Genomic DNA, 27366 nt, shown 5'->3' on the forward strand with positions numbered 1-27366 from the left:
TTGGTGAAACTGAACCTATTTTGCAATGGGATAAATTTGGAACCACTATTTGGAAAATAACTGTTGGGAAATAATTGGATTGTCTTAAAAAAAAAAAAAAGATTTCAGTTTGCGCATTTCATGTGGAAAGTTACATCTATCTCTAAGGAGGTTTTGGCTTATTTTATCCTGAACACAATGCCTAAAATTAGACCGCGGAGCTAAAAATACAAATGTTTTAAGCTCTCTTTTCCCAAAGGTAGTTAGAATAAATAGTGTGACAAACTTTCAAAAATGGGAAGTAAGCAAGTTAAAGGAAATTCAGCCAAAATGTGATCATGCTTCTGTTTTGTATTTCAAAGGTCAAGTAGTTCTTTTAGAGTATTTGACTTTCTTGAAATGAAGCAAGTATTTTTAGCTCGTTTTCTTCTGTAATAATACAAAAATGTGGTGGCTTTTCCCATCGAGCCTGTAAATCTTAGCTAATCTGGCATGTGTTTGCTTGGAGTCCACTCCTTGGACTATAAGTAACACTAATGATCCAAGCTTGTTCGGCAAGAACTTTCCTGGGTGGTTCATAAAGGAAAATGTGAGTTTGCCTCTTTTGTGCTGCAGTTTTCTTAACTCATTGCCAAGCCATTGGCCTTTGGTTGTTTTGTTTTGTTTTTAAATATTTCCTTCATGTAACTAGCAATAGGGTTCTCTATAGGATGAAAAAACAAAACACTTTTAAAGATATTTGGCATTAAAGTGTTTCACCCCATATAAAATCCATTAAGTTGGTGCACATAAAAAAATGAGAAAGGTAGTGAAAGTCAGTTGTCTAGAAGCAAAATATTTTCTAGACTTTTAGAATTTTAGGGTATCCAAGAGAAATGAAAGTATGTCTACATGAAGCCCAAAATTAGAAGCAGCATCAGTATTTTTTTTGAGACTATGTTATTAACTTTATTTTGTTTTTTTTTAAAGATTTTTTAAAATCGTTTTATTAGGGGCTCATACAGCAGCCTCAATATTTACCAACAAGTCATTATGGGTAAATAAACGTAGCCTTATATAGAATCTTTTATTTTGTCTTTTTTTTTTTTAATATGGAACGCTTCACGAATTTGCGTGTCATCCTTGTGCAGGGGCCATGCTAATCTTCTCTGTATCGTTCCAATTTTAGTATATGTGCTGCCGAAGTGAGCATCCTATATACGGAGGAATAAACCATTGATAAAACATGAGTGCATCTCAAAAAAAATCATGCTAAGTGAATAATTCATACTTTATGATTCTATTGACATCAGATTTAGACAGAAACCAGTCTTTACTGACAGCAGAGCATTATTCTCATGGGGACAAAAGAAAACGTGGAGATTACCTTGATTGTGGTGATGGTTTTGCAGGTTGGGTGGGAGCACCAGAGAGTTCATGGGACAAACCGTCATCTTTCAACTCCGTTTTTCTGTAAATTTTTGAAGCCTCCACTACCCTGTGTCAAAGCTCATCAGCATATACATCCTAAATGTAGAATTTATTGTACCTCAGTTAAACTTCAAGCTATTGTGAAATATTGCGTGGGGCATCTTTTCAATCCTGTTCTGTTTGCTATTGCTAGACATGTTAAAATCAGACTAAATATTTATACCTTGAATAAAGTGGCATTTTGTTCCTTGAATCATTGCAGGTTCAATTTAAGTGAATTCTTAGCTTCGTTACTTTTCGTTATGGCTCAGCTATAGGACTGATGATAAGTATTTCCACAGCCTTTCAGGTTATTGGCTAGTTTCTTAGGTGACTTGGCGTGATTTGCCATCTTTATTTGCCTCTCTTAAATTACCTTTCCTTGTAAATCTGAATAGCTCATTGGTGTTACACCCTTTATGGTCACTGGAAAGTGTTTGTTAAAGGACACAAAATAGCCTGTTTTGTTTTGTTTTTTCATTTGTTCCAGTAATGCAAAGTGTATTGCTAAATAAAGTCATATTTTTGAGAGCACTGTCGTTTCTTCAGGGTATTTGAAATAGAGCCTTACCCTCCCAGTCTGGCCATTCATTGTGGTACAGGAGGAAGTAAAAATACGATATTACATGACACTTGCTGTGATTTTATTGTATGGTGCATTGGTGAGAAGGCTAATACAGTCTTGTGGTAGAAGTACACTTTTCATGGAGAATTACCTAGACAAGACCAGCTAATACTAAAGACCATTAATTTGTCATGGTAACCATCTGCATAGATGTATGATTTTTTCCTTAAGTACACTTAGCAGTCTGAAGAAAGCATATGTTAGTTAACCTTGATCTCAGGCTGGTATTTGTAGTATAAGCTAAAGCCGTGTGTGTGTCAGAATTCTGAAAGAAACCCGTGGGTTTCAGTTCATAACTCATGAGTAAAAGCTGGTAGAGAAGGAGAAAAAAACCTATAATTGAGCCAGAAAGGAGCAATAAAGCCCACGAGTAAGAACAGCGAAGGCTCTGGGCAGCATGACCATAGAGAATGGTTGTGTAGGAACGGCCTCATAGGGGAACTGGGTGGGAGGAAAAACATGGTCAGAAAGTGGAATAAAAACTCAGGTAAGACTTCTTGGGCAGACATTTCCAAAGCAGCCAGGTCTAAGATATAACCTCTGAGTAGTTCATGTTCGAAGTGCAATGATGAGGCAGTCAATATCAGTGCAATTTAAAGGGTATCCAGAATCTCAAGGATAGAGTATGGAATGATTTTGTGCATAGCTACTAATATCTCCAGGGCGTTGGATGAGGTTGAGGTGCACTGAAACATGATCTTCCTTATGCCTAAGATTACTAAGGATTTAAGAGATTGATTGGTTGTAAACAACTAAATCTTGGTGGTCATGGGAGTCTCGGGTGATCGACATAGGTGCAGATGGAGATTATTGGGATGCAGAACATCAGGAAGCTTTTATGTCAAAGGACTCACTCTACTGACCCCTAGTATTGAAAGAATACTTTGAGTGGTAAGGGACTCTGAACCAGGTTCTAAAAGTTCCATGTGTAAGACAGGGTCGCAAAGAAGTCTGTAAATAAGAGCAGTGAACTCCTGTGGCCTTCTTGCTCAGCCCACACAGATAGCACTTCTCAGACTACTTTCTGTTTGTTTTTTTAATGTATACCATTACAGAGAGAAGCCATTTTATTTAAATAATTGTTCAGATATCAAATGCAAACATGTAATTGTAGCATACTTTATTAGCGTATAAGATCTAGCATTCTGTTAAGTTACTGTGTGTCATTGCGTTGACTCACACTTACACCAACCTTTAAAGAACAGCACCGAACTTTACCTCGGGGATTGTGGGCTGTAGTACTTACAGGAGCAACGAGGAGATCCTTTCTGTCCTGGCTTTTTGGTTGGCCAAAGCCAAGCAGTGAGCTATTGTACCATCGGGGGTCCTTAACAGTGTCTTATAATTATTATAATTTGAGATAATGGACAAATCATTCCCCAAGATATTTGCAGTAACTATAGTGTAATATGAAAATTTTTCGATCAGTGAAAAGTCAAAAGGGTACAGTGACTACTTCTTTGTGGCCTACATTCATATTTGAGGAAAGTGTTAAATTTCAGTTAGAGACGAGTGAAATTTAAAGATGTCCACCACCACCCCTTCCAGTCAAGTTCAGAGACCCCTGAATTCTATTATGATTCCTTAGGTTCAGGAAGCTCTGGTAGCATAGTGGATTATGCATTGACCTGCTAACCATAAGGTCAGTGATTCAAACCCACCGGTAGCTCCTTGGGTGAAAGATGAGAATTCCTACCCGCATCAAGATTTACAGCCTCGGAGACCCACTGGGGCAGTGCCCATTTGTCCTATAGGGGTGCTGTGAATAAGAATCCACTCACTGCACGCAAGTTGGGTTTTCCCCCTCTAGTTTAGAAAACGAGATTTTAAGGATGGTACTAGCTGTCCCCAGGCTCTGTACAACCTATAGTTAGGAGTTAACTATTTATTGTAAAGCCTGGAAAGCCTTTTTTGCATTAAAAATCTGAGGTCCCAGGAGGGTAAGGGGGAGGAAGGGAGAACTGATCACAATGATCAACATATAACCCCCGCCCTTGGGAATGGACAACAGAAAAGTGGGTGAAGGGGGACATCAGACAGTGTAAGACATGAAAAAAATAATTTATAAATTATCAAGGATGAGGGAGGGGGAAATGATACCAAGGGCTCAAGTAGAAAGAAAATGTTTTGAGAATGATGATGGCTACAAATGTACAGAACAGTGATATATAATAACCAATAGGCTTTGCAACACACACCAAAGCATTATTCTTGCTACATTATTGTTAGAATTAGTGTATCTATAAGTGCTTCTTTACTTTTTGTTTTTAATGCACAGAAAGATAAACTCTACAGACAAGACATTTAGTTAACTGATGTTCAATACATACAAATTCCACTGAGATTGGCTTAGGAACAGAACTGGTTTGTATTCCGGGAACTGCCTGTAAAGGGAGGAGGAGGCGTGAGCATAAATAAAGGGCTTGGAAGATAAATCATAGTCTAGCAGTGGCAGTACAGAGCCACCGCCTCTGGACCCAGTGGCGATATGGTTGAGGAAAGGTTCGAGGGGCATGGAGGGAGCATGTCTCAACGAACAGCGTTAGTTTAGGAAGACTGCGGGGGAGGCAGGGACCTTCGTGATGAAATGCCACCTCTCAAGGCACGGCAAGAAAGTGCAAGGAGAGGAGGCAGATGCTCTACCAGAGGACGGTTCTAAGTGCTGGTGACCCTGGGAAGTCCTGAGAAGGAAGGGGCAATGGGGAGACGAGGGCGGCACTGGTCTGTCGGCGCGGTAAACTGGCCTGGCGGTCCTGGCAAGAGAAGCTCCAGGCCCAGGATGGAAGCCTGTTGAGACAAGCTGTCAGCTGTGCCCTGTATTCACGCTTCCAGGAGGAGTCCTGGTGAGAGTTTGGAGTACCCCCAAAGGGATTTGAGATTGAGAGCAGGGCGTGCATGAGCAAGTGAGAGATGCGGATTGATTGATCCCCTCTCCCTGCTGTGAGAATAGAGGATATAGGAAGTCAAAGAAAGATGCTTGATGACAGGGTCAAGCGGGATGGGTGGGTGGTTCTGTTAAATCAACAAATGTTACTATTCCTACACTGTCTTGGTTCTGAGCACCCTAAACAACCATTTGAGGGCTGGTGAGGAAAAATACACTTTAAGTAGGATTCTACTACAAGAAAGAGTAAGGAAACTGACCAAAGAAACTGCTGCATCTACTCCTGTATAAGCTGTGTTTTCCAGCACATTTTTAATGCCGTTTTTGTGATAAAATTAGGTGCCTTGGCTGATATTTGGGTTGGCTTATACTTGAGTATATACAGTACATCTTAAAGCATGTATGTGTTTGGATTAATAAGGCTAGATAAACTTTAAATTATGCAATTCCATCTTTAATCCCTTGAACATCCGAAGAACTTTATTTCTGACTGGGGCACATTTTAACTAAAAAATGGATGTTCGCACTCTGAGTCTATACAAGTATGTACACAGGTGCCTTCATGTGCATTTTGTCTTTGAATTCAATGATGCAGTTATCAACCCAGTACATTGATTCTGTTTGTTCATGTTTGTTCTTTTTCCTAGGAACTAGCTCTCCGTAGCCAGTTACCAACGTTGGAGCAGGATGGCGGGTCTCAAAACCCAGTCTCTTCTCCGGGGATGTCTCAGGAACTGAGAACCGTGACGACCAACAGCTCAGATCCCTTTCTGAACAGGTAGGCGGGTGAGAGCAGCACGAGATGGTGTGGGCCGGAGATCACGGCTCGCAGATCATTGTGCTGAGTACTTGTAATAGGTTGTTTTGAACACCTGTGTGGGCACAGCACCCTTGCTGTAAATGAATCTCTCCTTGATGGGGACTACACTGAGCGCTGAGGATTAAAAGCATCTCCTGCGAGAGGAAGTGCGCTGTCGAGACTTGCCCTGGGAATACTTAAAGTCCCAGCGTGTGTGCCTCTGCCCTTCTGTTGACTAACAGTTATTTAAAATGACAGAATCATGAAGGAACATGTGAACGCCTCTCTCTGAACACAAACGAACTGCATCCAAAACCTACTTAGGACAGCATTGTAAAGATCTTTGGGAGGAATTTTCCACATAGGTGTTCAGCTTGAGAGCTTTCACTAAGCAACATTGTAAGCAACTAAGGCCTTCTGTTCCTAAGCGCTGTGCTTCCAAGAGCTGAAGTGTAAGGTGGTATTTTCTTAAGAAACACGTTAAGATTAATGATAGTATTTGAAAATAGCATAGCTTAGGGATGCTTTTGAGTGAATTCCCACAAATCGTGGCATTGTAGGCAGACTGCAAAAATGTGTTTTGTGTGCGTGCGCGCGTGTGTGTGTGTGTGTGTGTGTGTGTGTGTGTGTGTGTGTGTAGCTATGTTAAAAAGAGTGCAAGCTGAAACAGGCCATATTCTTTACCTAGAAAACATTTAAAATTACAATTGGGGTAGATTGATTTCATTCTTCAAAAAATGGGGTGGGGTGTGCTTTGCTAGGTTTTGTGCTTTGCTTTTTCAACCAATTTTAAACACATTCAAAAATAGCTTCCAGTGTTTTGGATGAGGTAGGAAAGCGGTGACTATTTGGTAGAGGCGCTCTGGTGGCGTAGCACACTTCCTGTGAGGTCGCTGACCACGAGGCCAGTCGCTGAGACTCGCTGCTGCTGCTCCAGGGAAGACAGATGGGGCTTTCTGCAGCCTTGAAGATGTGTCGCCTCAGGAACCCACAGGGCAGTTTAACCCTGTCCTATAGGGTTGCTAAGAGTCAAATCAACTTGATAGCAATGCATTTTATCCTATGACAGTTTAGCTCTCACCACTTGAAATGAGGTCTGTAAGATTCTACGAATAAACAAAATTGCTTGTCCTGGTAAAGAACGTGTATCGTCAGAGACTCTCATCGTTCACCCGGCCTTCAGATTGGCTCGGATGGCCTCGTGGAGAGGCTTGGCTTATAAGGCATTCTCAACTGTTTCTAAGTGTGTACTTCCTCTCCGGACACCCATCCTGTTCTGAAGCCCTGCCTGAGGATGGGTGTCTTGAAATCAGGCCTGCGCAAAATTAAACTGAGGTTTATTGGGAAAGGTTGCAATAGCACAGAACTTTTCTCACCTGGAAAGTGTTGGTTCGGTGGGATCCTAGTACTGCCGTCACTGATGGTATATCTTAAAATCCAGGGAGAAAAGTAAACTCGTTAGAAAAATGGGCCAGGTGGCATATCCTTCCAACAGTTACGTGTTGAAGATTGGTCCTTAAAACGAAGAGGAGAAGTAGGCCACCCTCAGAGGTGCTGTTTCCTGGAAAGATTACAGGGTGGGAGCGCATCAGGATGTTATTGCTACCCTTCGCCTCTGTGTCCTCAGAGGTTGTTCTGTGCTTGTCGGCTCGCAGCAGACGCTCCTGGAGCGTTCATCAGAAGGTGAGGGCTGCAGGAGACAATGGAGTTCTGCAGGGAGCTGGTCTGGTCAGAAAAATGGCCCTGTAAACCCTGTCATCAGAAGTGCTCAAGTGCTTCCCCTGTGTTGGTGTGAACTGTGCCCAACTCAGAAGCAGTCTGCTCTTGTTCTGTGTCTGACGTGTGGCCCAGCTTAGCAGTGAGCATGGGGGGGCGGGGAGGAGTAGGACCAGGTCCTTAGTCCAGGTCAGAGCTGGCTGAATCGAAACCAGCCACGTCCCAAGGCCTTCTCAGACACAGCAGTGTGCACATGGGCTCAGAGGCAGCTTTGTGTTTTCTTGGGTCTGTGGGAGCCTTTTGAATCTTACCAAAATCTGACCCCACCAGCGCATTAGAGCAAAACTACTGGTTGCTTAGAAGAGATGAGGCAAATGATTTGCGTCACTTAGGGAAGAAATGATGAGTACTGAGCAATTGTTAAAGCTTGTTTAAATTTTCTTTAACTTTCTTGTAAATTGTTTAGTGTCAGTTTACAGTTGCTTAAAATGTCCAGTTCAGGGGAAGTTAAAGTTCATGTTCGTTTTCAGATACCATTAACATAATAATTGCTTGGTTCCAAACATTTCCGTCATGTTTGCATTAGGAGAGCACAAGGCGTTTACAGCCCGTGCCAGCTGCTGTCTACGTGCTTGTAGCTCCGGAAAAGTGTTCTATTTACAAATGTGATATTCTGATGATGTTTATTTCTCATTCATGCCTATAAATCTGGGAAACTTCATTTAGCCCAAAGTAAAAATCTGTCTTGACTCATGCACACACACACTCCAGGGGTGTGCCTTTGTAGTTTAGTTGTTTGTTTGTTTGTTTTTAACTCTTTCCTTCAACTTGAGCTATAAGGTGCCCATCTTAAGATGGTGAGATGTTTGAGCCCCACCTTCCCCACCCCAACTAAAAGCCAGGAGTCTTATCGTCAGTGACTCATCTCTTTTGGCTCAGTCCAAAAGGAATTCTGGCTCTTTATTTTGAGTTGTCGTATATTGGGGCAGGGGGTGGGGGTAAAGGATGTGAGGAATTGAACACAAGTCTAGTGCAGGCCTGTCTCACCTCCCACGTGGAGCTTGCGCTTTGACCTCTCTACTTCTGTTACTGACACCTGGGGAATTGAGGCCTTGAAGCCAGATTCAAGTGGTCTTACAGAGACTACCTATGCAGATCCTTTTCTGTCAGCTACTGTGCCATTTACCCTCCCCCACCCACACACCGTGGCCAGACCTGAAGGAGAGATCTTGGTCCCTGAAAGCTGCCAGCTTCAGTTTGGACTCACGCCTTTTGCACTTTGTTGCACACGGGCCGTGTGTGCTCAGAAGAAGGGTGCTTGTTTCAGATGTTGCAGGGGAAGAGTTTGCTCTAAATCATCCAGTTGTGTTACCTTGAGTTGATTGTTGTTTTTGTTTGTTTGTTTTTTTACTTAAGTCTACTTGTATCTTGTTCTTTGCAGTGGCACCTACCACTCTCGGGATGAGAGCACAGACAGTGGGCTCAGCATGAGCAGCTACAGTGTCCCCCGGACTCCAGATGACTTCCTGAACAGTGTTGATGAAATGGATACAGGTTGGTGTTCTTTATTCCTGTTAGGAACCTGACCTGCTGTCAGGAATCACCACATAGCCACCAGCATGAGCCATACATAATTCACTGGTACTAATCAGAAGCACATCCTACAACTTCGGTTCAGATGGAGCATGGTCTTTGTGTAGTGGTTTCTAATTAAAGTCTTTTCTCAGTTTTCCGTGCCATAAATACCCGTGGCTGTATTTCAGGGTCCGGTGTTGATGAACGAGTCAATTGCTTAGCAGTTGGTGATCCTCTTTGTTTTGGAGAGAGTTCTGTATGTGATTCACTGCCTGCTCCTATCTTCTATGAAAACTTTTGTTCCACATAAGTCTTTATGGTGGGAGAGGCTGATGGAGGAGGGCCAAGAAATAACCTGCCTCACAGGCATGAAGGAGCTATTTCCCCTTTGGCTTACCTGGTGACCCTGCCTCTGTAGCTCTGTTGGAGTGTGCCCAAATTGGCCCGGAAAGAAGCCATTCTCTAACTAGCTAGTTCTTTCATTTGTCAGCTCCTCTTCTCAAAGTGTTTAGCAAGTCTTTTGTGTCTGAGCTCAGTCCAGCTCTTGGCTTCGAAGTTTCCCTCTGCTTATCTAAGTAGTAATCATCCTGAGGAACCACTTTAAATCCCTCTGTTACAAACCTCCCCTGCTCCTCTTCCACCCTTCTCCAGGCTCTGTCAGCACTTAGTGGCTGCGGTAGCTTTTCTGAAAGTGTCGCCAGTGTAGTCCTCTAGAATGTTAGTGTTGTCCTGTGCCTCTCGGGGCCAGGTAAGTTTGGGAAACCTGGAAGCCAAGCTGTGAGAATTTGCATACTCAGAATTTTCTGGGAGACATGTTTTTTTATTGTAAATTTAACCTCTGGAGTGGAAGATAATATTTTATTTTTCCAGTCCTTTTATTTTAGTGTTTCCCAAAAGTATCATTGAGAGAAAAGCAAAACCAAACCCACTGCCATTCAGCCGATTCCCACCCAGAACTACCCTTTTGCACACATAATAGAACTGCTCTGAAGGCTTTCGGAGTCTGTATGTTTCCATGGAAGCAGACAGCCTCCTCCTCCCCCCATGGAGTGACTGGTGGATTTGAACCCTTGACACAGTTAACAGCTCAATGTGTATCCCACAGCGCCTTATTTAAGGGAAAGGCCTGGCCTGTGTGATTTATGTTTAATCTTGTTGTCGCGGTGCAGGGCTTGCTACTGTGCAGTGTACTTGTTCTTGCACTTTTGGGTGCATAGAATCGTTCGAATGAATTTGCTGTTCACGGCCCTTTGTTGCAATGAAGCCATTGGTTGCATATTTGAACAAATGCTGACGCAAAACTAACTGAAATTGTGTTTTCTTTTATCTCTGGGTTGTTTGAGTCAAACTCTGGTCATCAATTCAAGATGTCAGGGGTTTGTTCTCTCTCTCTCTCTCATTTCCTATGCTTATGTGATATGCACCTCTGATGTTAACCTCCCAAAATTACCTCATTACCTCTCTTTCTCTTAATTAGGTGATACTATCAACCAAAGTACCCTACCCTCACAGCAGAACCGTTTCCCAGACTACCTTGAAGCCATTCCTGGGACAAATGTGGACCTTGGAACACTGGAAGGAGATGGAATGAACATAGAGGGAGAGGAGTTGATGCCAAGTCTGCAGGAAGCTCTGAGTTCTGACATCCTGAATGACATGGAATCCGTTTTGGCTGCCACCAAGCTAGATAAAGAAAGCTTTCTTACATGGTTATAGAGCCCTCAGGTAGACGGAATTCGAAATCTGTGAAGGATCTAAGGAGATGAGACATACATACCTGAAATTTCCAAATAAGGCAGTTGCAATCTTCTGGCTCATACTGAAAAAGATGAACAATGTCCAGCAAGATTCATTCATCTACTATTTTGCTCTTCCTTACCCGTTGCTGCTGTTAATATATTGCTGACCTCTCACAGTTGGCTCTAAAGAATCCAACCCCCCCCCCCTTTTTTTTTGTTTCTTTTGCTATTATAACTACTGTTCGTTTGGGGGGCTGGGGAAAGTGAGCCTATTTGGATGATGGGTGCCAATCCTTTTTCCCAGTTAGATGTTCAATGATCATGTTAACTAAATACTCAGACTGGGAAGTCAAATGCTTCATGTCACAACATCTAGTTTGTTCAAGCAATTGTTGCTTCAGCTGCCTTTGGTTAGTGGAAAAACATGACTTACTGGTCTGACAAGCCAAAAATGATGTATCTGATATTATGGACTTAGTGCTGATTTGAAGAGATAGCTGAAACCAAGGCTGAAGACTGTTTTACTTTCAGTGTTTTTTTGTTTTTCTTTTTCCTCCTAGTGCTATCATTAGTCACTTAGTGACTTTGATTTGATTTTAGGAGCTCATAAGGCATGAAACATTTTCCATAGAAATATATTAATTATTGCCATGTACTCTAGTATAGGTCTTGTGTTTTTGTTTTATTATTTTGTTTTGATTGGTTGGTTTTGTCAGAACCTGGGCGAATTACCTTATTAGTGAATCTGTTTATAGTTGTAGCTTGGGAAGATTATTATAGTTCTTTTTGGTGAAATCTACATTTTCTTATTTTTTGTTTTTATTTTGATTTGGTTTTTTTTTTTACCATTTTATTTAAATCTTGATTATCTGCTCTCTATATAACCACACACGCTTATAATGTTTATGATAGTGTGATAGCAGAATATATATATATATTTTTTAGGTTTTTCAACTTACTGTAAAACAATAGCTTTGAATGTATGCATTTAGAATACATGACTAGTAGTCTATATTTCACAGATAGTTTAAAATCTGGTTGGGGCAGCGTGCAGGTGTTTGAGGTAGTTAAGTGTTCCAGAGAAGGCTGTTAGTACGGAGAGTGGTTAGAGAAGCGTGCACCATGCCCTCTGGGCATCCGAGAAATAGTGTCTGATGAATTTGAACAGAGCCAACAAAAAATGCCTTTACTTGTTGTTACTCCCTAGGACTAATTCTAAGTCTTGATGGGAAATGGCCGAGTGGGCTCTAATATGCCTGGCAGATCTCGTCTCTCTAGTGGGTTACCTTCCTTTAGCTTTGGAAGTTGGCCTTCACTTAGCTTTGAAAGTGAAGTCTGGCGCTTTAGTCCTTATTTGTAATGAGCACGATAAAGACTAGCTTGAAGTCTATAACATTGTTCTTTTCCTGCAAGACGGGCTCCTGCTTCTGTATGCTGAGAATTGACCCTGGACATCACATAGAATACTGTATGGTCACGAGTTAGCTGGAAGTGATCAGATTAATAAAATGTATATTGGTAGTTGAAGTTAGCTAAGAAATAGAGATAATCTTGATTATACCTTTATTTTTACAGGAAGAGATATAACTAGAGTATGAGTCTACAGGAGTAATAATGGTTTCCAAAGAGTATTTTTAAAGGAACAAAGTGAGCATGAATCAGCTCTTCAGTATAAGCTATAAGGTAATAGTTGGTCGTGAATTATAGTGGCATCAGCTAACACCTCTATGATTAAGGGTCTTTCAGTGTTTCTAGGGTAGATCTTTATTTTCAAGGGTTTATTACAGACGTAAAATCTCCTTCCTGGCCAAAGCTGCTATGAAAAGCCTCTGCTTGGGAAGATTAAAAAAATTTTTTTTCCAAATTTAAAAAAACAACCTCCCCGCAAAAAGAACTTAAGTATGTTGACCCTTTGATTTAGAGGGTTGTGGAAGTTAAGATTTAAAAGTTTTATATGAAATACTTTAAGTGCTCAAGAAATGCAATCACTGTGTTGTATATAATGATTTCTAGGTTGATCTTCGTAATAATTGACTCTCAGATTTTGATTAAGAGAACATCAGAGAGATCAGATCTTGAGTTAAGTCTAGAGGGGAAACGTCCACTGTGCAGAAGGATGGATTTTGAGAGCAAGAATACATGCTACACAGACTGCATAGTTGGGTGTATGGATGGTACAGCATGTTGTTTTCATGTGCAGAAGATCAAAGCTACTTGGAAGGAGTGCCTACAATTTGCTACTAAGCTATAGATTAAGATTGCATCTTTTATATCAGCAGAATAGTTTTAGAAGAGGGGAGGGTGGGAAGGTAGGGGGTTGTGAAAATTTAGTGGAACCTTGATAGAGTATAAGCTTCTTTCTCATCAGTAAAGATTTTTGTCTCAGATCTTGCTGTCTTTAATGGCAGCTGTTCCTAAAATTTTCAATCATGTCAGTTTACCCACAGAACAAGAGTATGCATACCTTCATTTCCCCTCAACCTAAATTGCCCAGTTATACCTCAATGTTGTCACAGCACTGCGGTGCCTGACACAGAGCTTTGATCTTACCATGCCCTCTACCTGAAGGGGAGACCCAGGACTCCAGGGTCCTTGCGCTTTTTGAGTTTGAACCACCACCTTGATGTGGTCTTTTTTATTGTATGTCCTTGTTTCTAATGTAAAAGTGTTTAACTGCTTCTTGGTTGTATTGGGTAGCATTGGGATAAGACTTCGACTGGGTATTCTTGAATTGCTTTTACAATAAACCAGTTTTATAATCTTTAAATCTATCAGCTTTTTATATTTGTGTTCCTTTCAGTTAGATTCTTAGATCTACTTTTGGTTGATTTGGAGTTTCAGATCTCTCAAAGCACTATGTGTTGTAATAACTTTGAATTATTATAGTGCCTTTTATATATATAAATAACATTGCTATTTTAAGTGTTCATATTAGTGGATGCATTCTCTATGGAACTGTGGCGGAAACACTGAAGATTTCTAGTCATTATGTAATGCAGAATTTATACCAGTCAGTGTTGGCACTCAGACATTGCAACAGTGAGAGACATTTCCCGTGGTTAACGTTTTCGTAGCTTTTGCACATCTGACAGTGAGTGCCCGATGAATTTTATCTTTGCAAGCATGTTTTTATATGAATTGTGGGGGTGCCTGTCTTAATGATTTTCTGTATCTTGAAAAGTATTCTTCACATTTTAAATGTTTTATATTAGAGAATCTTTAATGCACACTTGTCAAATATATATACATATATATATTACCAATGTTACCTTTTTTGGTCTTAGATGTAAGAGCATGCTCATATGTTAGGTACTTACATAAATTGTTACATTAATTTTTCTTATGTAATACCTTTTTGTTTATGTGGTTCAAATATATTCTTTAAACTCTTCTTGGTTGTTTTTTAACAGTTGATCGTGTTTAAGGTGCTTTTTGTTTGGGGGATTTTTTTTTGTTTTGTTTTGTTTGTTTCCTAATGGTCTTCCAGTAGAAAAGGTACTAATAAAAGAAAATAAAAGGTGACTTCAGTAATAAATGGTAGGTAAGTTAAGGTTATTTTACTTATTTGAATTGGGCACAGCGTTGTTTTGTGAATCCAGGTATGATCCCTTGAACTTTGTTTCTACGTCCTGCCATTGGACCGTCCACCCCCATCAGTTGTGGGATTTAAGAACTGTGCCTCTCAAATGACCTTGGCGCAGGAGAAACCGAAGAATGTGACACTGCATTTCCAAGTAACCTGCAGTTTTATTTCTCCAAAGTATTTTCTCATGTATCTTAAAACATAAATAACATGGATATTGATGAAAATTATCACATAATTTTTATGAATACAAATGTTCACAAATCTAAGTGTTAGGACCTGGGCTTAGTGTATTCATAACGTCTTCATTTATTGATACATCCATCTGGGTGAGTCAAATATGAAAGCTTACCATGTATGGAGAAAAACCTTACTATGGAAGGAGAAAAATTACTGGTATAAAGTCACAGAAAACTTTGCTGATTGTGAAGGTATTGTTTCTTGACAGTCTCCATCGAAGTCTGTGTACTGAAAGCTGTGTTCTTTCATGAGAATTCTGTGCTCACGCATACTGCATTCATTGAAGCTTGGCAGTGTAAGTCCAAGGAGCCTGCTGGTCGGGGTTTAGTAGTTGCCAAGCTAAAGGTTCATGGTTCAGACCCACCCAGCAGCTTTGTGGGAGAAAGACCTGGTGATGACTTCCTAAAGATGGTCTTAGGTGACTATACGACTGTCGCGCCTCTGCTTTGGAATGGGCTTGGTGGTACTCAACAGCAACAGCAGTGTGATCCACCTTCACTCGGGGTCTGGTCAGCCAGATGTACACAACCTTCCGTTTGCTCTGAGAGCTTCAGCGAATCAATGAATTTGAATTAGGAATAGCGTCTAGAGGGAATGGAATAGTGTTCCTACGAGTTAAGAAGCATAGTAGTCAAAGAGGTCACCAAGACCTGGTAGCATAGTGAGCTACACACAACTCTTGATGCAAGTCATTTGATTAAAATTTTATTGAATTAGGAATCAGATGATGTGATTGCATTATGGAATGCTATTAACTCCCAATTTAAAAAGTGAAAAAAGCAGATGCGAATTCTGTGACATCAAACAATACAATTTCTCAACATCATACATGGACATTTTTTTTTTGCCATATTGATATAAAAAGCTCCTTTATAAGTATTAGATAATGCCCTAACCATAAACGTAGCCTTAATGGTGGCAAACTTATATTGCCCCAAATGAAAAACATTTCACAATCAAACCAAACAGGATGATTTTGAATGTTTAAATCTGTTGTAGTTCAGCAAGTAAAAACATCTCCCAAACGAAGAGGCTTCTAAGCTGCCACCACCGGTTAAGCACTGATACCTGTGCGCCGTGGAGAGCTGTATTTGGAGAACTGAGCTAAGAGTCTATTCGCAGTCTTTCTAAACAGCTACTCCAGAACCTGGCACCGTTACAAAGTGAGGAGTAAGTTGTTTTAACTTTCTGAAATTGACCCTTGGTTTTAGGACTCTTGAGTGGACGTGGTGGTTTGTTTCTTAATAAAAGGAGCTTCAAGGAATGAAAAGAGAAAATAGGAACTAAGCTAAAAGGATCCCTTTATGTTATTTTCAAAGTTTTAGTGATTTGACATTTTACATGTGGTAACTTTTCCAGGGATTAAAAGCAGACTGGTCCCAAAGAGGTGGAGATTAAACGTGTCTCGAATGTCCACTTTCCTTGGATGTTCCTTCCCTTGAAGTGTTGTACCACTGCGCCTCTTGGGGTGCCACAGTCCTCTGCAGCGGCTCGCACAACTCACAAAAGCCGAGGCACTAGCGGGTGCCATCAGTGGGAAAAGCCCTGAAGCTCGGACATCTGCCTGGAGCCGCCGCCTCGTCTGTCTGCTTGCAGAAGCTGGTGAACTCGGGTCAGGTGAAAGACCGCCCCGGAGATCAGGGAGAGGCAAGACACGCAGGGTCTAGAACCAGAAGCCAAATGTGTCTGAAAGTCAAAACAGGCCTTTCTTAAACATGCTCAGCCAGGGAGGGATGCTCACAAAAGGGGGAAAGCTTTGGGGTGGTTGTCTTTCCATAGACCTGATCCCCGAGAAAACCAGGCGTGGACTGGATTCACACCCTCTACTAAGGTGAAGACGCAGTACATCCCATCTTAATCTTGTCTGTTCCTATAACAGAGCTCCAAAATGAGATTGCAACCCAGGCATAGAGGCTAGAATTTACAGGTTACCGCAAAATGGATTATAGCCATATTAAGTGACTACATTGCAAATAATAATAGTTTCTTAGGATTATCACCTCCTTATATTTCTTCATGTCTCGTCCCATGTATGTTTCACAATAATACAATGTAGTTTCCATGACCTTCATAAATATATGAAATAATTTATGAATTAAGCATTCTCTTGGATTTTCATACGAGGTATTCGAAGGCATACATCAATTCTTTTTAAGGAATTGGTTCAATTACAAATAAGTGGGTGAGTTATAGTAGGTTTTCACTGGATTAAAATGACTCCATCAAGCCCAGGAGCCCTCGGGACCTGGGGGTAATGCATGGGACTGCTCACCAAGGTCAGCAGTTTGAAACCACCAGCCACTACTCCGGAGAAAGATGGCCTTCTGTGAAGAGCTCCAGGCTTGGAAACACTCAGGGGCCATTCTAACTTATCCTCTAGGGTCACTAAGAATCAACTCAATGGTGTTTAAAACTTTTTTATCTAGCCCACTTAAAGAGATTAATTTTCACTAGCTGTGGGTTGTGTGGTAGAATCTAAGAATAAAGCATTGCTACATTTTAGTCTTATCTCCGTGAGCTACTGAGCCAACTGAAAGCCACAGAAAGATTGATGGATTGGAAACTTGGCTGCAGACTAACTAGCTCCTCCTCAAGTGAACCTTGCAGCAACTTATATGTAAGCACCTTTCAAATCTTATTTGCAGCCAGGGTTCAACAGAGGCAACTCATTGGCAGTAGGTCAACAAGGTCCAAGCGACAGTCAGATGATCTCAAATGTATGAAGCCCAGTCCCCGCGCGGACTGATAACCAAGAATCATCCTTGGGAACACCACTACACAGCTTGGATCCGCTGCAAAAAGTATGGGCAATGTTTAAAGGGGACCCTTAACTGTGTCCCAAAACTGTCCTGAGGAGCATGAGGACTTGAAGTATACATGTGTGTGTTGTACAATAGAAATCATTAACAATATATGACCCCTCTGTATTTTAAGCCCAAGAACTTTTAATGGAAATACTCATCATTCTGTCACATGCAGTGGGATATGCAGACCAGCATGAGGCAAGGTGCTGTCCAATCCATAAACTACTGATGCATCACTAAGGAATGTGTGTGTACATCAGCCCAGAGCTTCTCTTTGGGGATACATCATTGATCTTAACAAATGTAAAACCCTAGCCAGGTTGGGGGTATTGCTTAGGAAGTTTGGCTCATGAGAAATAAAACCAAGGATACTTGTGTATCATCTGTGTGTGTGTGTGTGTGTGTGTGTGCACGTGTGTGTACTTGTGTGTTGGAGGGTATATATAAAGAGGAATTTGTCAAGAAAATAAGTCACAATTGTAGAGGTGAACAAGTGCTTGTCTGTGTCCCCATAGATTGGTGGCTGCAGAAGCCCTTAACTCCAAGGTCAATAGGTCAGACATGAGTCTGAGCCCAGCAGATCAGATGACAGGCTTGTTATGGCCTGTGCAGGGATTGGCAGGCAATTTGGCAAGCCTGTGCTCAGGTCTGGAGAACTGAAGGTTGATGAGCCAGATGCAGGTTCCAGACCCAGCAAAATGCAAGCTAGCCTTTCCACAGCACCTCGACGTGGGAAGTAGTCCACGGCCCAAGGAAACTTATTAGGGCTGACTTGAGTAAGGGGGTTGTATTCTACCCTGATTTTAGAAGAGATCTTAAACAGGTTGCTCATAGCAGATCCTGTTATGAATTTGATTACATGTTAAGTCACGTCATGAGAGATTACAAGGCTTTACGTTCGAGACTACCGAGGATCCTGACCTAGTCAGGGTGACACAAAACTCACAGGAACAAAGCAAAAGTTCCAAAGACTGAGCATACTATTTCTCATAGTTTCGCTAGTGTAGCCTGTTAAGTATGCCGGCACATTCCACCTCTGGTGTTTCAGTCCTACAAGAGTCGGAGGCAGCGTCGCTTGATTCTCCCGGGATAAAGTGAAAATGTAAGCCATCAGTCGGAACGACTGGTGAAAAAGGCCGCATCGTAGAAGTTGATAGATGCCGTCGAGTCAGCTCCGGCACAACAAAGCAAATACTGCACTCTGGTGCATCCTCCCTAGGGCGCCTGGGCTTGCGCCGAGTTTGGGAGTTGACACAAAACCTAACCTCTTGTAAGAGCACCTGGTAAACTGTTGAAGATTCTTTAAATGCAATATTGCTTTTCTGGGATCATGGCCCTTGGTGTCGCCTTGTTTGTTACTGAGTCATTCAGAATAGACCTTCAAACGGGAGGTGGGTTTACCGAGGTGTCCCTCGCTCATTGAATCCATGCCAATAAAAGAATTCCTCCCCATTTGAAAATAGGTGATTTTCTTCCATAGTAATGATAGCTCTCTAAACCAGTGGTTCTCAACCTTCCTAATGCTGCGACCCTTTAACACAGTTCCTCATGCCCCCCCATCATAAAATTATTTTTGTTGCTACTTCACAACTAATTTTGCTACTGTTATGAATAGGGCGATCCCTGTGAAAGGGTCATTCAATCCCCAAAGGGGCCACGGCCCACAGGTTGAGAACTGCTGGTCTAAACACTTCCACCTATTGCCCTATCTGACCTTACCAAACCCTCTAACATGTAGGTGGTTATTCCCAGCGATGTGCTTTCCTTCCTCTAGGTGCACACTGCCTATTGGTGACTGAGAGGTGACTGGGAGAAGTGGAGACTATGGAGCCCAGAATTGGGGCTTCTTTTCAATGAAGTTTACCATCTTCACTGAAGCTCATGCTGTCGTCTTTTTTTTTTTTTTTTTAATTTCTGAGCTTCCCTGTCCATGTAAAAGTCAAGTGCAACTGTGCCCTCCACATAGGCAATCCAGGGAAACCGCTACAGCAGTAAGATGGGGCATGGAGAAGTGTTGGGGCCAGGAGTGACCACCTCCATTTTCACTAGTAGAGTGACTCTAACTGCACATCTGCTCAAGGAGGATCTCTCTGAGGTAGAGTTCAGACAGGCCTCCACCTTCCATTTGCTGTCTTCTGACATCAACAATCCCTCCCACAATACTCAACTTCTCCTGTGTTCAATGTTCCAGTGATCACAGAATTGTAATACACTGATGGGTGTTTATTGAGGAAGTTGCTAGGCTACCATGTCTCGGAGTTAGAAAACAGTCGGTGGTTTCACCAGCAGAAAGGATGTTGCAAGCACAAGGTGAGAAAACATCATATGTGGGGAATGAGAAGTATTTCAGCCTGTCTGGACTGTCAACATACCATGTGTGTTTGCTTAAAAATAGTTGAGTAATATGCCCCATTGTAAGTTTTGGGAATACAATAATGAATAAAGATAAAAATTCCTGCCCTTAGGAAGTTGACATTCTAGACAGACCAGGACCAGATGATAATAGTTTTGAGAGTTCACCTTGGGCCAGGGACCATGACAATCTCACAGCCACCCTATAAACTGGATACTATCCAGTTGCAGATAAGACAGCCAGCATGGACGTCGCTTGTCCGTGAGTTGCTGCTCCAGATAGTCTGGGTCCAGAATTGGGCCTATTTGCCACTGCCGACTGTTGCCTATGACCTGAATATCAGGGTGAAAATTTTTAATATTAGCGATTATTAAAGGCCTTGAAAAGGCTTTTTAAGTAAGAGGATGGTATCAAAATTAATGTACAACACAGGCTAATGCATCAGAGTGTATGAAATTAAGTTTGAACTTTAAGGGTAACAAAAGGGCTAGCTAGACACACAAGTGTGGGGCAACAGTATATAGACCTCTATACACATTTCCAGATACAGTGAACACTGGGGCCCCTGGTTTGTTTCCATGCTAATAAAGATCACTTGTTTTGAATTCTCTGGCAAATGAAAGTCCAGAGCAGGTGATGATTTCAAAGGAAATTGAATTGGTTTCCCTAATACTATCATCAGACTTGGCTGCTAACACAGTGCCTATGGTACTTCAGGATAGAAACTATTGTGTGCAATTTCTCATACAGAGAAAAACAATGAAAAAATGGTGTCTGAGTAGATCCTTGTGAAATTTAGGCAAACAAAGTGGAAATTCTTCACTTGTGTGGCCACAAAAAACAGCTACTCAGAAGGCCAATGGTTGTGGGCTTGTTTGGGGACCAATAAAAGATTTAAAGAAAACTGAAATCATGATTGAGCTATGGCATGCTATGATCTAGGTAGTAACTCCCAATTAATCATAAATTATATTTTAAATCATTTTTACTTTAAAAAGCAAAGTAGAATTGAACAATAGAAGACAGAATTTATAAACTTGAAGACAAATCCTTTGACAGCCATCTTTAAGTACAACAATCAATTAAAACTAACAAAATATTCCTAAGAGAAAATAGAAGAAAAAGAAACCTGGAATCATACTGTGAGGAAATTATTGGCTCAGCCTAGATGCTCTGTTCAGTCATATGTATGTTACGGTCTGCTAGACATTTTTCAAATGCATTAAGTATTATTTGAGCACATGCCAGCTTCTGGGCTAGGGTGGGAAACAGCAAAACCCTCACATTAAGGAACTTGAAATTTAGTGGGAAAAGAGACCTGAAATAAGTGATGTGAAGTATAATGAGCACTGGGAAAGGTATTATGTATGAACATAGAAACAGAAAACTGGCTCTTAAAAAAAAAATCAAACCTCTTCTTAACCATGGGACCCAGCAATTCTACTTCTAGGTATTTACCCTAAAGAAAGGAAAACTTAGATTCACACAAACACTGTACTCACATACTTAAAACAGCTCTGCTTATCATTGTTAAAATCTGAAAACAATCCAGATATCCTAGAAGGGATAAATACATAAGCATACTGTGTTAGTCTGGGTACATTCGAGAAACAAATCCACAGAAACATGTATAAGAGAGTTTTATATAAAGGGTAAGTGCACATCAAGAAAACATCCCAACCCAGTGCTGCCCAAGCCCATATGCCTAACACTAATTAATCCACAAAGTCCTCCTCCATCTCACAAAACACGCAATGATGCCGACTGCAGGAGGAAAGCCGAGTCAGTGAATGTGTAAGCATCTCAGCGCTGGCAGGGGCCTCCACACGGCTGCTCCAGCACCCAGGGCTGCATCGAGGTAGGTCCATGTGGCTTCTCCTCAGGGATGTCCTGCAGGAAGTGAGCCTTGCCAGCTGAAGCAGGGAAGCGTCTAAAGGCAGCTGCACCCTGGTCCGATCATCAGAAAGCAAGAGACCCGAGAACTGGAAAGGTGAGGCTCACTGAGCCATTTATCCCTCTGCCCTTCAATTAACCCCACGTGTTTATCAGCCAGGTTGGCACAATAAACTTTAACTATATCACATACTCAGCAATAAAAATACTGATAACAACTTGCATGGACTCAAGGGCATCATAGCGAGTGAAGGAATCCACACTAAAAGGATCACCTGCTGTCTGATTCCAAATGTCTGACATGATGGAGAAGGCAAACCTCTGGGGATACAGACCAGATCAGTGGTCGGGGGCATCAGTGAGGGGAGTGTGTGGCTACAAAGGTGCTGATGATGACAGGTGCAATGGAGTGGATTGAGACTCAAAATGACCCTGTGTGCAACAATGAACCATTGCCCTCTCCTCCGCCATCTGCACCATTCTTATGCTTCAGTCCACTGTTGCAGCCACTGTGCCAGGAGCCTTCCCCTTTTCTGCTGCCCCTCTCCTTCGCCAGGCATGCTGTCCTTGTCCAGGGCTGGTCTCTCCTGACAACATGTCCAAAGCACGTGAGGTGAAGTCTTTCCATCGTTGCCCCTAAGGAGCATCCTAGCTATCCTTCCAAAACAGATTCCTTTGTCCTTTTGGCAGTACACGGTCCTTGCAATATTCTTCTCCAGCACCACAACTCAAATGCATCGATTCTTCAGTCTTCCTTATTCAATGCCCAACTTCCACATGTATCTGAGGCATTGAAAATACTAGGGTCCGGTGCACCTTAGTCCTCGAAGTAACGTCCTTGCTTTTTGACACTTTAAAGGGGTCTCGCGCACCAGATTTACCCAGTGCAACAGATCGGTAGACCTCGTAACTGTTAATTCGATGCGTCTTGATTGTGGATCCAAGCAAGACGAAATCCTGGAAAGCTTCAGTCTTTTTTCCATTTAACATGATGTTACCAATTGGTCCCATTGTAAGAAAGATTTCTGTGGTAATTGGGCTGTTTTATCATCGGATTTTGATGGGGGTTGGACAGATCTACAGATGTATTATAACTCAAAGAACTATAAAAAAACCAAACTATGTTAGTCTGGGTAGACTAGAGAAACAAATTCTTAGACAACTCATATGTATATAAGAAAGAGCTTTATGTACAAGAACAGTTGAATATTGAGAAAATGTCCCAGCACATTCCAGATTAAGTCAAAAAGTCTGATATCAGCCTATATGTCCAATACCAATCTATAAATTCCTCTTCAGTCTCACAAAACACATGCAATGACACTGAATGCAGAAAGATCACAGGCCAGAGGGTGGGAAGTCTTGTGGATCCAGTGGCATTGTAAGCATCTCAGTGCTGACAGGGGTCTCCACATGCCTTCTCCAGCTCAGGGCACTAGCTTAGCTCCATGTGTCTTGTCAGCTGCTATGTCTCCCAGGGAGTGAGCCTGTGCCCTGCCTCCAGTGAGCTATTTTTCTCCCTAGCGCCCCCAAATGAGGTCATCAAGCTACAACCTGATTGACAGGCTAGACTCCACCTCTTCACTCTGAATCCTCAAATTGACATGAGATTATGTAACTACCACACAAACTCATGCTATCGAGTCAATTCTGACTAAGAGCTACCCCTCCTCTGACTTTCAATATTTTCTAAAATTTTTTTGGTTTGTTCATATTGGATTTTATTTCAGATGTGTTATGTCATTGGGACTCACCCTCTTGAATTTTTGTTGTATATTTTAATGTTTTTCAGTATATTAAACCCAAGCTTGATGAACCTACAGGGACTGCATATAGAAGAAGGGTTTCTGGGGGTTGGGGATACAATGGAGGTGGTAGGGGTGGTAAAAGAAAGGAATAAAATATTTTGAAACTGATTGTGGTAGCAATTGTACTATACTTCTTGATATGAGTGAATTATGGAATGAAATGTCTGAATGAACTCCCAAAAATGTTTTTGAAAATAACCTAAAATAGGTTTTACTGAGAGAGAGAGAGAGAGCATGTGCTTCTGTAGATCAATCAACTGCAGCCTTCAATATGAATCGCACCTCAACATGAAGTCAACGAAAGTCCTCAGCACAGGACCAATGAGTAGCATCCTGGCAAAGGGAGAACACCTTGAAGTTGTCGATGATTCCATTTGGCATAACTCCACGATCAAAGCCCATGGAAGCAGCAGCCAAGAAATCCACTGACATATTGCCTTGGTCACATATGCAGAAGACCTTTTTTGTAGTGTTAAAAAGCAAAGTTGTTGCTTTGCAGACTACAGAATACCTGTCCACAGCTGTGGTATTTTTTAGTCACATCATAGACATGTGAAGCTGGACATGAATAAGGCAGATCTGATAAGAATGGAACTGTTCAAACAATGGTTTTTAAGGAAGAACATTGAATATACCACGGACGGCTAGAAGAATGAGTAGGTCTGTCTCAAAAGAAGTACAGACAAAATGCACCTTAGGGCAGAGTGTAAGTTGGGGTCGTGTTGTCAGGCTGGACCAGCCTCTGATGGGACATGTGGGTAGTGGAAATAGAGGAAGGCCCTCAATGAGTTGGGTTGACACAGTGGTTGCAACAATAGTTTCAGAGAGAGCCGTGATTGGAGGAGGCGGCGCACCAGGGGGCAGTGACTTTGTACATGGGGTTGCTATGCGTGGAACTGGCTCAAGGACACCAGCAACAGCAATAAGACTCGTTTAGGAGACTGTTCAATGATTCCATCAATATAGCTGGAGGCATAAGATGGTCTTGACATCCCCTTACAGAAGAGTTGCGGGGAGGAGATGAGCCAGTCAGCATGCAGTGTAGCAACGATGAAACATACAATTTTCCTCTAGTTCCTAAATGCTTCCTCCCTGACCCCACTATCATGAGATGAATTCTACCTTGCAAGTCTGGCTAGACCAGAGGACGTACACTGGTACAGATAGGAACTGGAAACACAGGGAATCCAGGGCAGATGAGCCCTTCAGGACCAGTGGTGTGAGTGGCGATACCGGGAGCGTGGAGGGAGGGTGGGTTGAAAAGGGGGAACCGATTACAAGGAACTATATATGACCTCCTCCCTGGGGGACGGACAACAGAAAAGTGGGTAAAGGGAGACATCGGGCAGTGTAAGATATGACAAAATAATTTATAAATTATCAAGGATTCATGAGGGAGGGGGAAAATGAGGAGCTGATACCAAGGGCTCAAGTAGAAAGCAAATGTTTTGAGAATAATGAGGGCAACAAATGTACAAATGTGCTTGACACACAATGAATGTATGTATGGTTTGTGGTAAGAGTTGTATGAGCCCCTGATAAAATGATTTGGAAAAAAAAAAGTCTGTTGAGAGGGAAGTTATGCCACTGAATGAAACAGAACCCTCCCTCCATCCCTCACCCCTCCCACCTCCCACCCCCTACTACCTCTGGGAAAGGCCCATACAAACCCATTCACAAGTATCTAAGGATAACTGTGATCCCTGTCGCTCTTAACATGTAGAGATAAAGGGTCCCTTCTCTAAAGAGAGCACCTTTCAATGAAGACCTAGAGGCTCAGGGGAAGATGGCAGACTGGAGTCAGGGCAAGGGGCTTGTCATGCTGTGGCGCTGGAACAGCATGTGACCACAACTTTCAGATGAAGATGAGCTTCAAACAACCTTGGATCAACAGGAAGAAGCACAAAGGAACTGGGGTGGGAGCTCTGTGTCTGGAACACCATGGAGAAGCACTGAGGTGGGCGGGCTGGCTCAGGCAAGGCCGTGTACAGACGCCGGGGACTGTGAATTTCATGCTCAGAGCTCGGGAAAACCATCGGAGTTTTAAATAGGGATGGCATGTGTTTAAAGACTGCTCTACTGCCAGCCATCTGGTGAGAGTTAACTGGTATCTGGCTGCCCTGAGGCAGCTCCTCATTGCTAGCTGTGCCCCAGGAATTGAGACACTGTCAGTGTGGGAAGGGTCCTTCCCACAACTTCAGGTGGAGGGGACTTGTCCGTGTGGTCATTGTTGAAATGAGGTGTACTTTCTGGTGTGTGTATTTTCACCACCACCACCACCACAAATAAAATAATTAAAAAAAAACAAAACAAAAAGATTACTCTAACTGCAAAGTGACCGGAGGGGGTGGGTGAGTACGATGCAGAGGACCAGTTAGGGAACCAAACTGGTAGTCCAGGAAAGAGGAGGGGTAGATGGCACCATGGCTGCAGCATTGAAGGTAGAGAGAAATTGGCCCCTGAGTGTCTGTGGGGATAAAAGCCACCGCACGATAGTGGCCTGGCTGTGGAGGAGGCAGAGAAGAAAAGAGCAGAGGCACCCCTTGACCTGAACCGCTGGGTACAGGGAGGTGTACCCATAAAGGGATGCGAAATACTAGAGGATGGTTGCTGCTCTGTAAATCCCATACCAATTTGCTTCAAGCATTGAATTATGTCCTCCCCCAGTGTGTGTGTGTGTGTGTGTGTATACATCAACGTGGCTAGGTCGTGAGTCCCAGTACTATCAGACTGTCTTCTGTTTTATGATCTGATGCAACTGTCCTATTTGCTGTAAAGCCTAAAGTTTGCATATGATGACTTGGCCAGGATTAGAGTACATTAACGAGATTTAGATTATAGATGTTATGCTAATGAGGAAGGATTATGGTGACATGAAGTACCTTTATTCAGGTCTCAGGCCTGATCTAATGAAAGAGTCTCCTTGTGGTGTGACCTGCATCACCTCTTCTATTTATAAGTGATGAAAGGAGAGAGAGGTGGGCAGAGAAGGAGGGACCTGACTACCACCAAGAAAGAGCCAGGGGTACTCTGAACCTGGGATTCCAGTGCTAAGAACCTCCTAGACCCAAGAGGAGATTGATACTAAGATAATGTAGACCTTCAAGGTATGGCGGACCTGAAGATGCTGAAAGCAGACTAGGGCCTTCCCTGAGGGCCCACAGAGAGAGAAAAACTTCCCTTTGAGCGAGCACACTGATTTTTTTCTTCTAGCCTCCCTAACTGTGAGGAAATAAAGTTCTGGTTGTTAAATACTTGTGGTATTTAACACAAGTATTTGTGATGGCAAGCACTAGATAACTAAGACAGCTTGTCCTTTGTGTTGTCATCAAAAACAACTTACTAAAAAACAAACAACAACTTACTGATGTATTAAACTTAATTGGCAACACTCTTAGAGTGTGTTTGAGCTCAGTGAGCCTTACATTGGAGAGTCAAGAAACTGCACAAATACCTAGATCAGTTCACAGCCCCTTTAAAGGCCAGGACAAATCCAAAACGAGCAAAGAACCCCAACAGTTCCAAAGGAACAACGCAAGTTTAAAGATAGATAATTGCCACTTAGCTGTATCTAAATGCAGGTCAAGTTCCTATATCTAAATGCAGGTCAAACCGCACATATTTAGGTGCCATTAAAAAGAGCCCCAGTGGTGTAGTGGTCATACATTGGGCTGCTAATAGCAAAGTCAGCAGTTCAAAACCACCATCTCCACCAGAGAAAGATGAGGCTGTCTTACTGTGATAAAGAGTTAGTCTCAGAAACTCACTGCGGCAGTTCTCCCCTGCCCTATAGGGTGACTATGAGTTGCAATCAACTCAATGGTAATAAGATTTTTTGGCTTTTGCTTTTGAGTTTGTATGATTAAAAATAAAAATCCCAATGACTCTTTCATTCAAAATAATGTAAGTATAACAACAA

The 27366-nt window shown here is 42.1% G+C and overlaps 1 protein-coding gene and 1 non-coding gene across 2 annotated transcripts in view; one reads left to right on the forward strand and one right to left on the reverse strand.

The window, feature by feature from the left end:
• Positions 1-14157, forward strand: part of YAP1 (Yes1 associated transcriptional regulator) — a 134320-nt gene extending 120163 nt beyond the window's left edge. The window contains exons 7-9 of the mRNA XM_004709011.2: positions 5585-5715; positions 8894-9006; positions 10505-14157. Of these exons, the coding sequence (XP_004709068.2) occupies positions 5585-5715; positions 8894-9006; positions 10505-10743 (483 nt within the window). The 3' untranslated portion in view covers positions 10744-14157. The remainder of the gene's footprint in view (positions 1-5584; positions 5716-8893; positions 9007-10504) is intronic.
• On the reverse strand, positions 1065-1171 carry LOC115872266. The gene has a single exon (XR_004047770.1). It is a non-coding gene; the product is annotated as a U6 spliceosomal RNA (small nuclear RNA).
• Positions 14158-27366: the final 13209 nt, after the last annotated feature.

This window comes from Echinops telfairi, unplaced genomic scaffold (assembly GCF_000313985.2).
Source record: "Echinops telfairi isolate 266 unplaced genomic scaffold, ASM31398v2 ScPeMD7_7421;HRSCAF=8459, whole genome shotgun sequence".
Taxonomy (NCBI): Eukaryota; Metazoa; Chordata; class Mammalia; order Afrosoricida; family Tenrecidae; genus Echinops; species Echinops telfairi.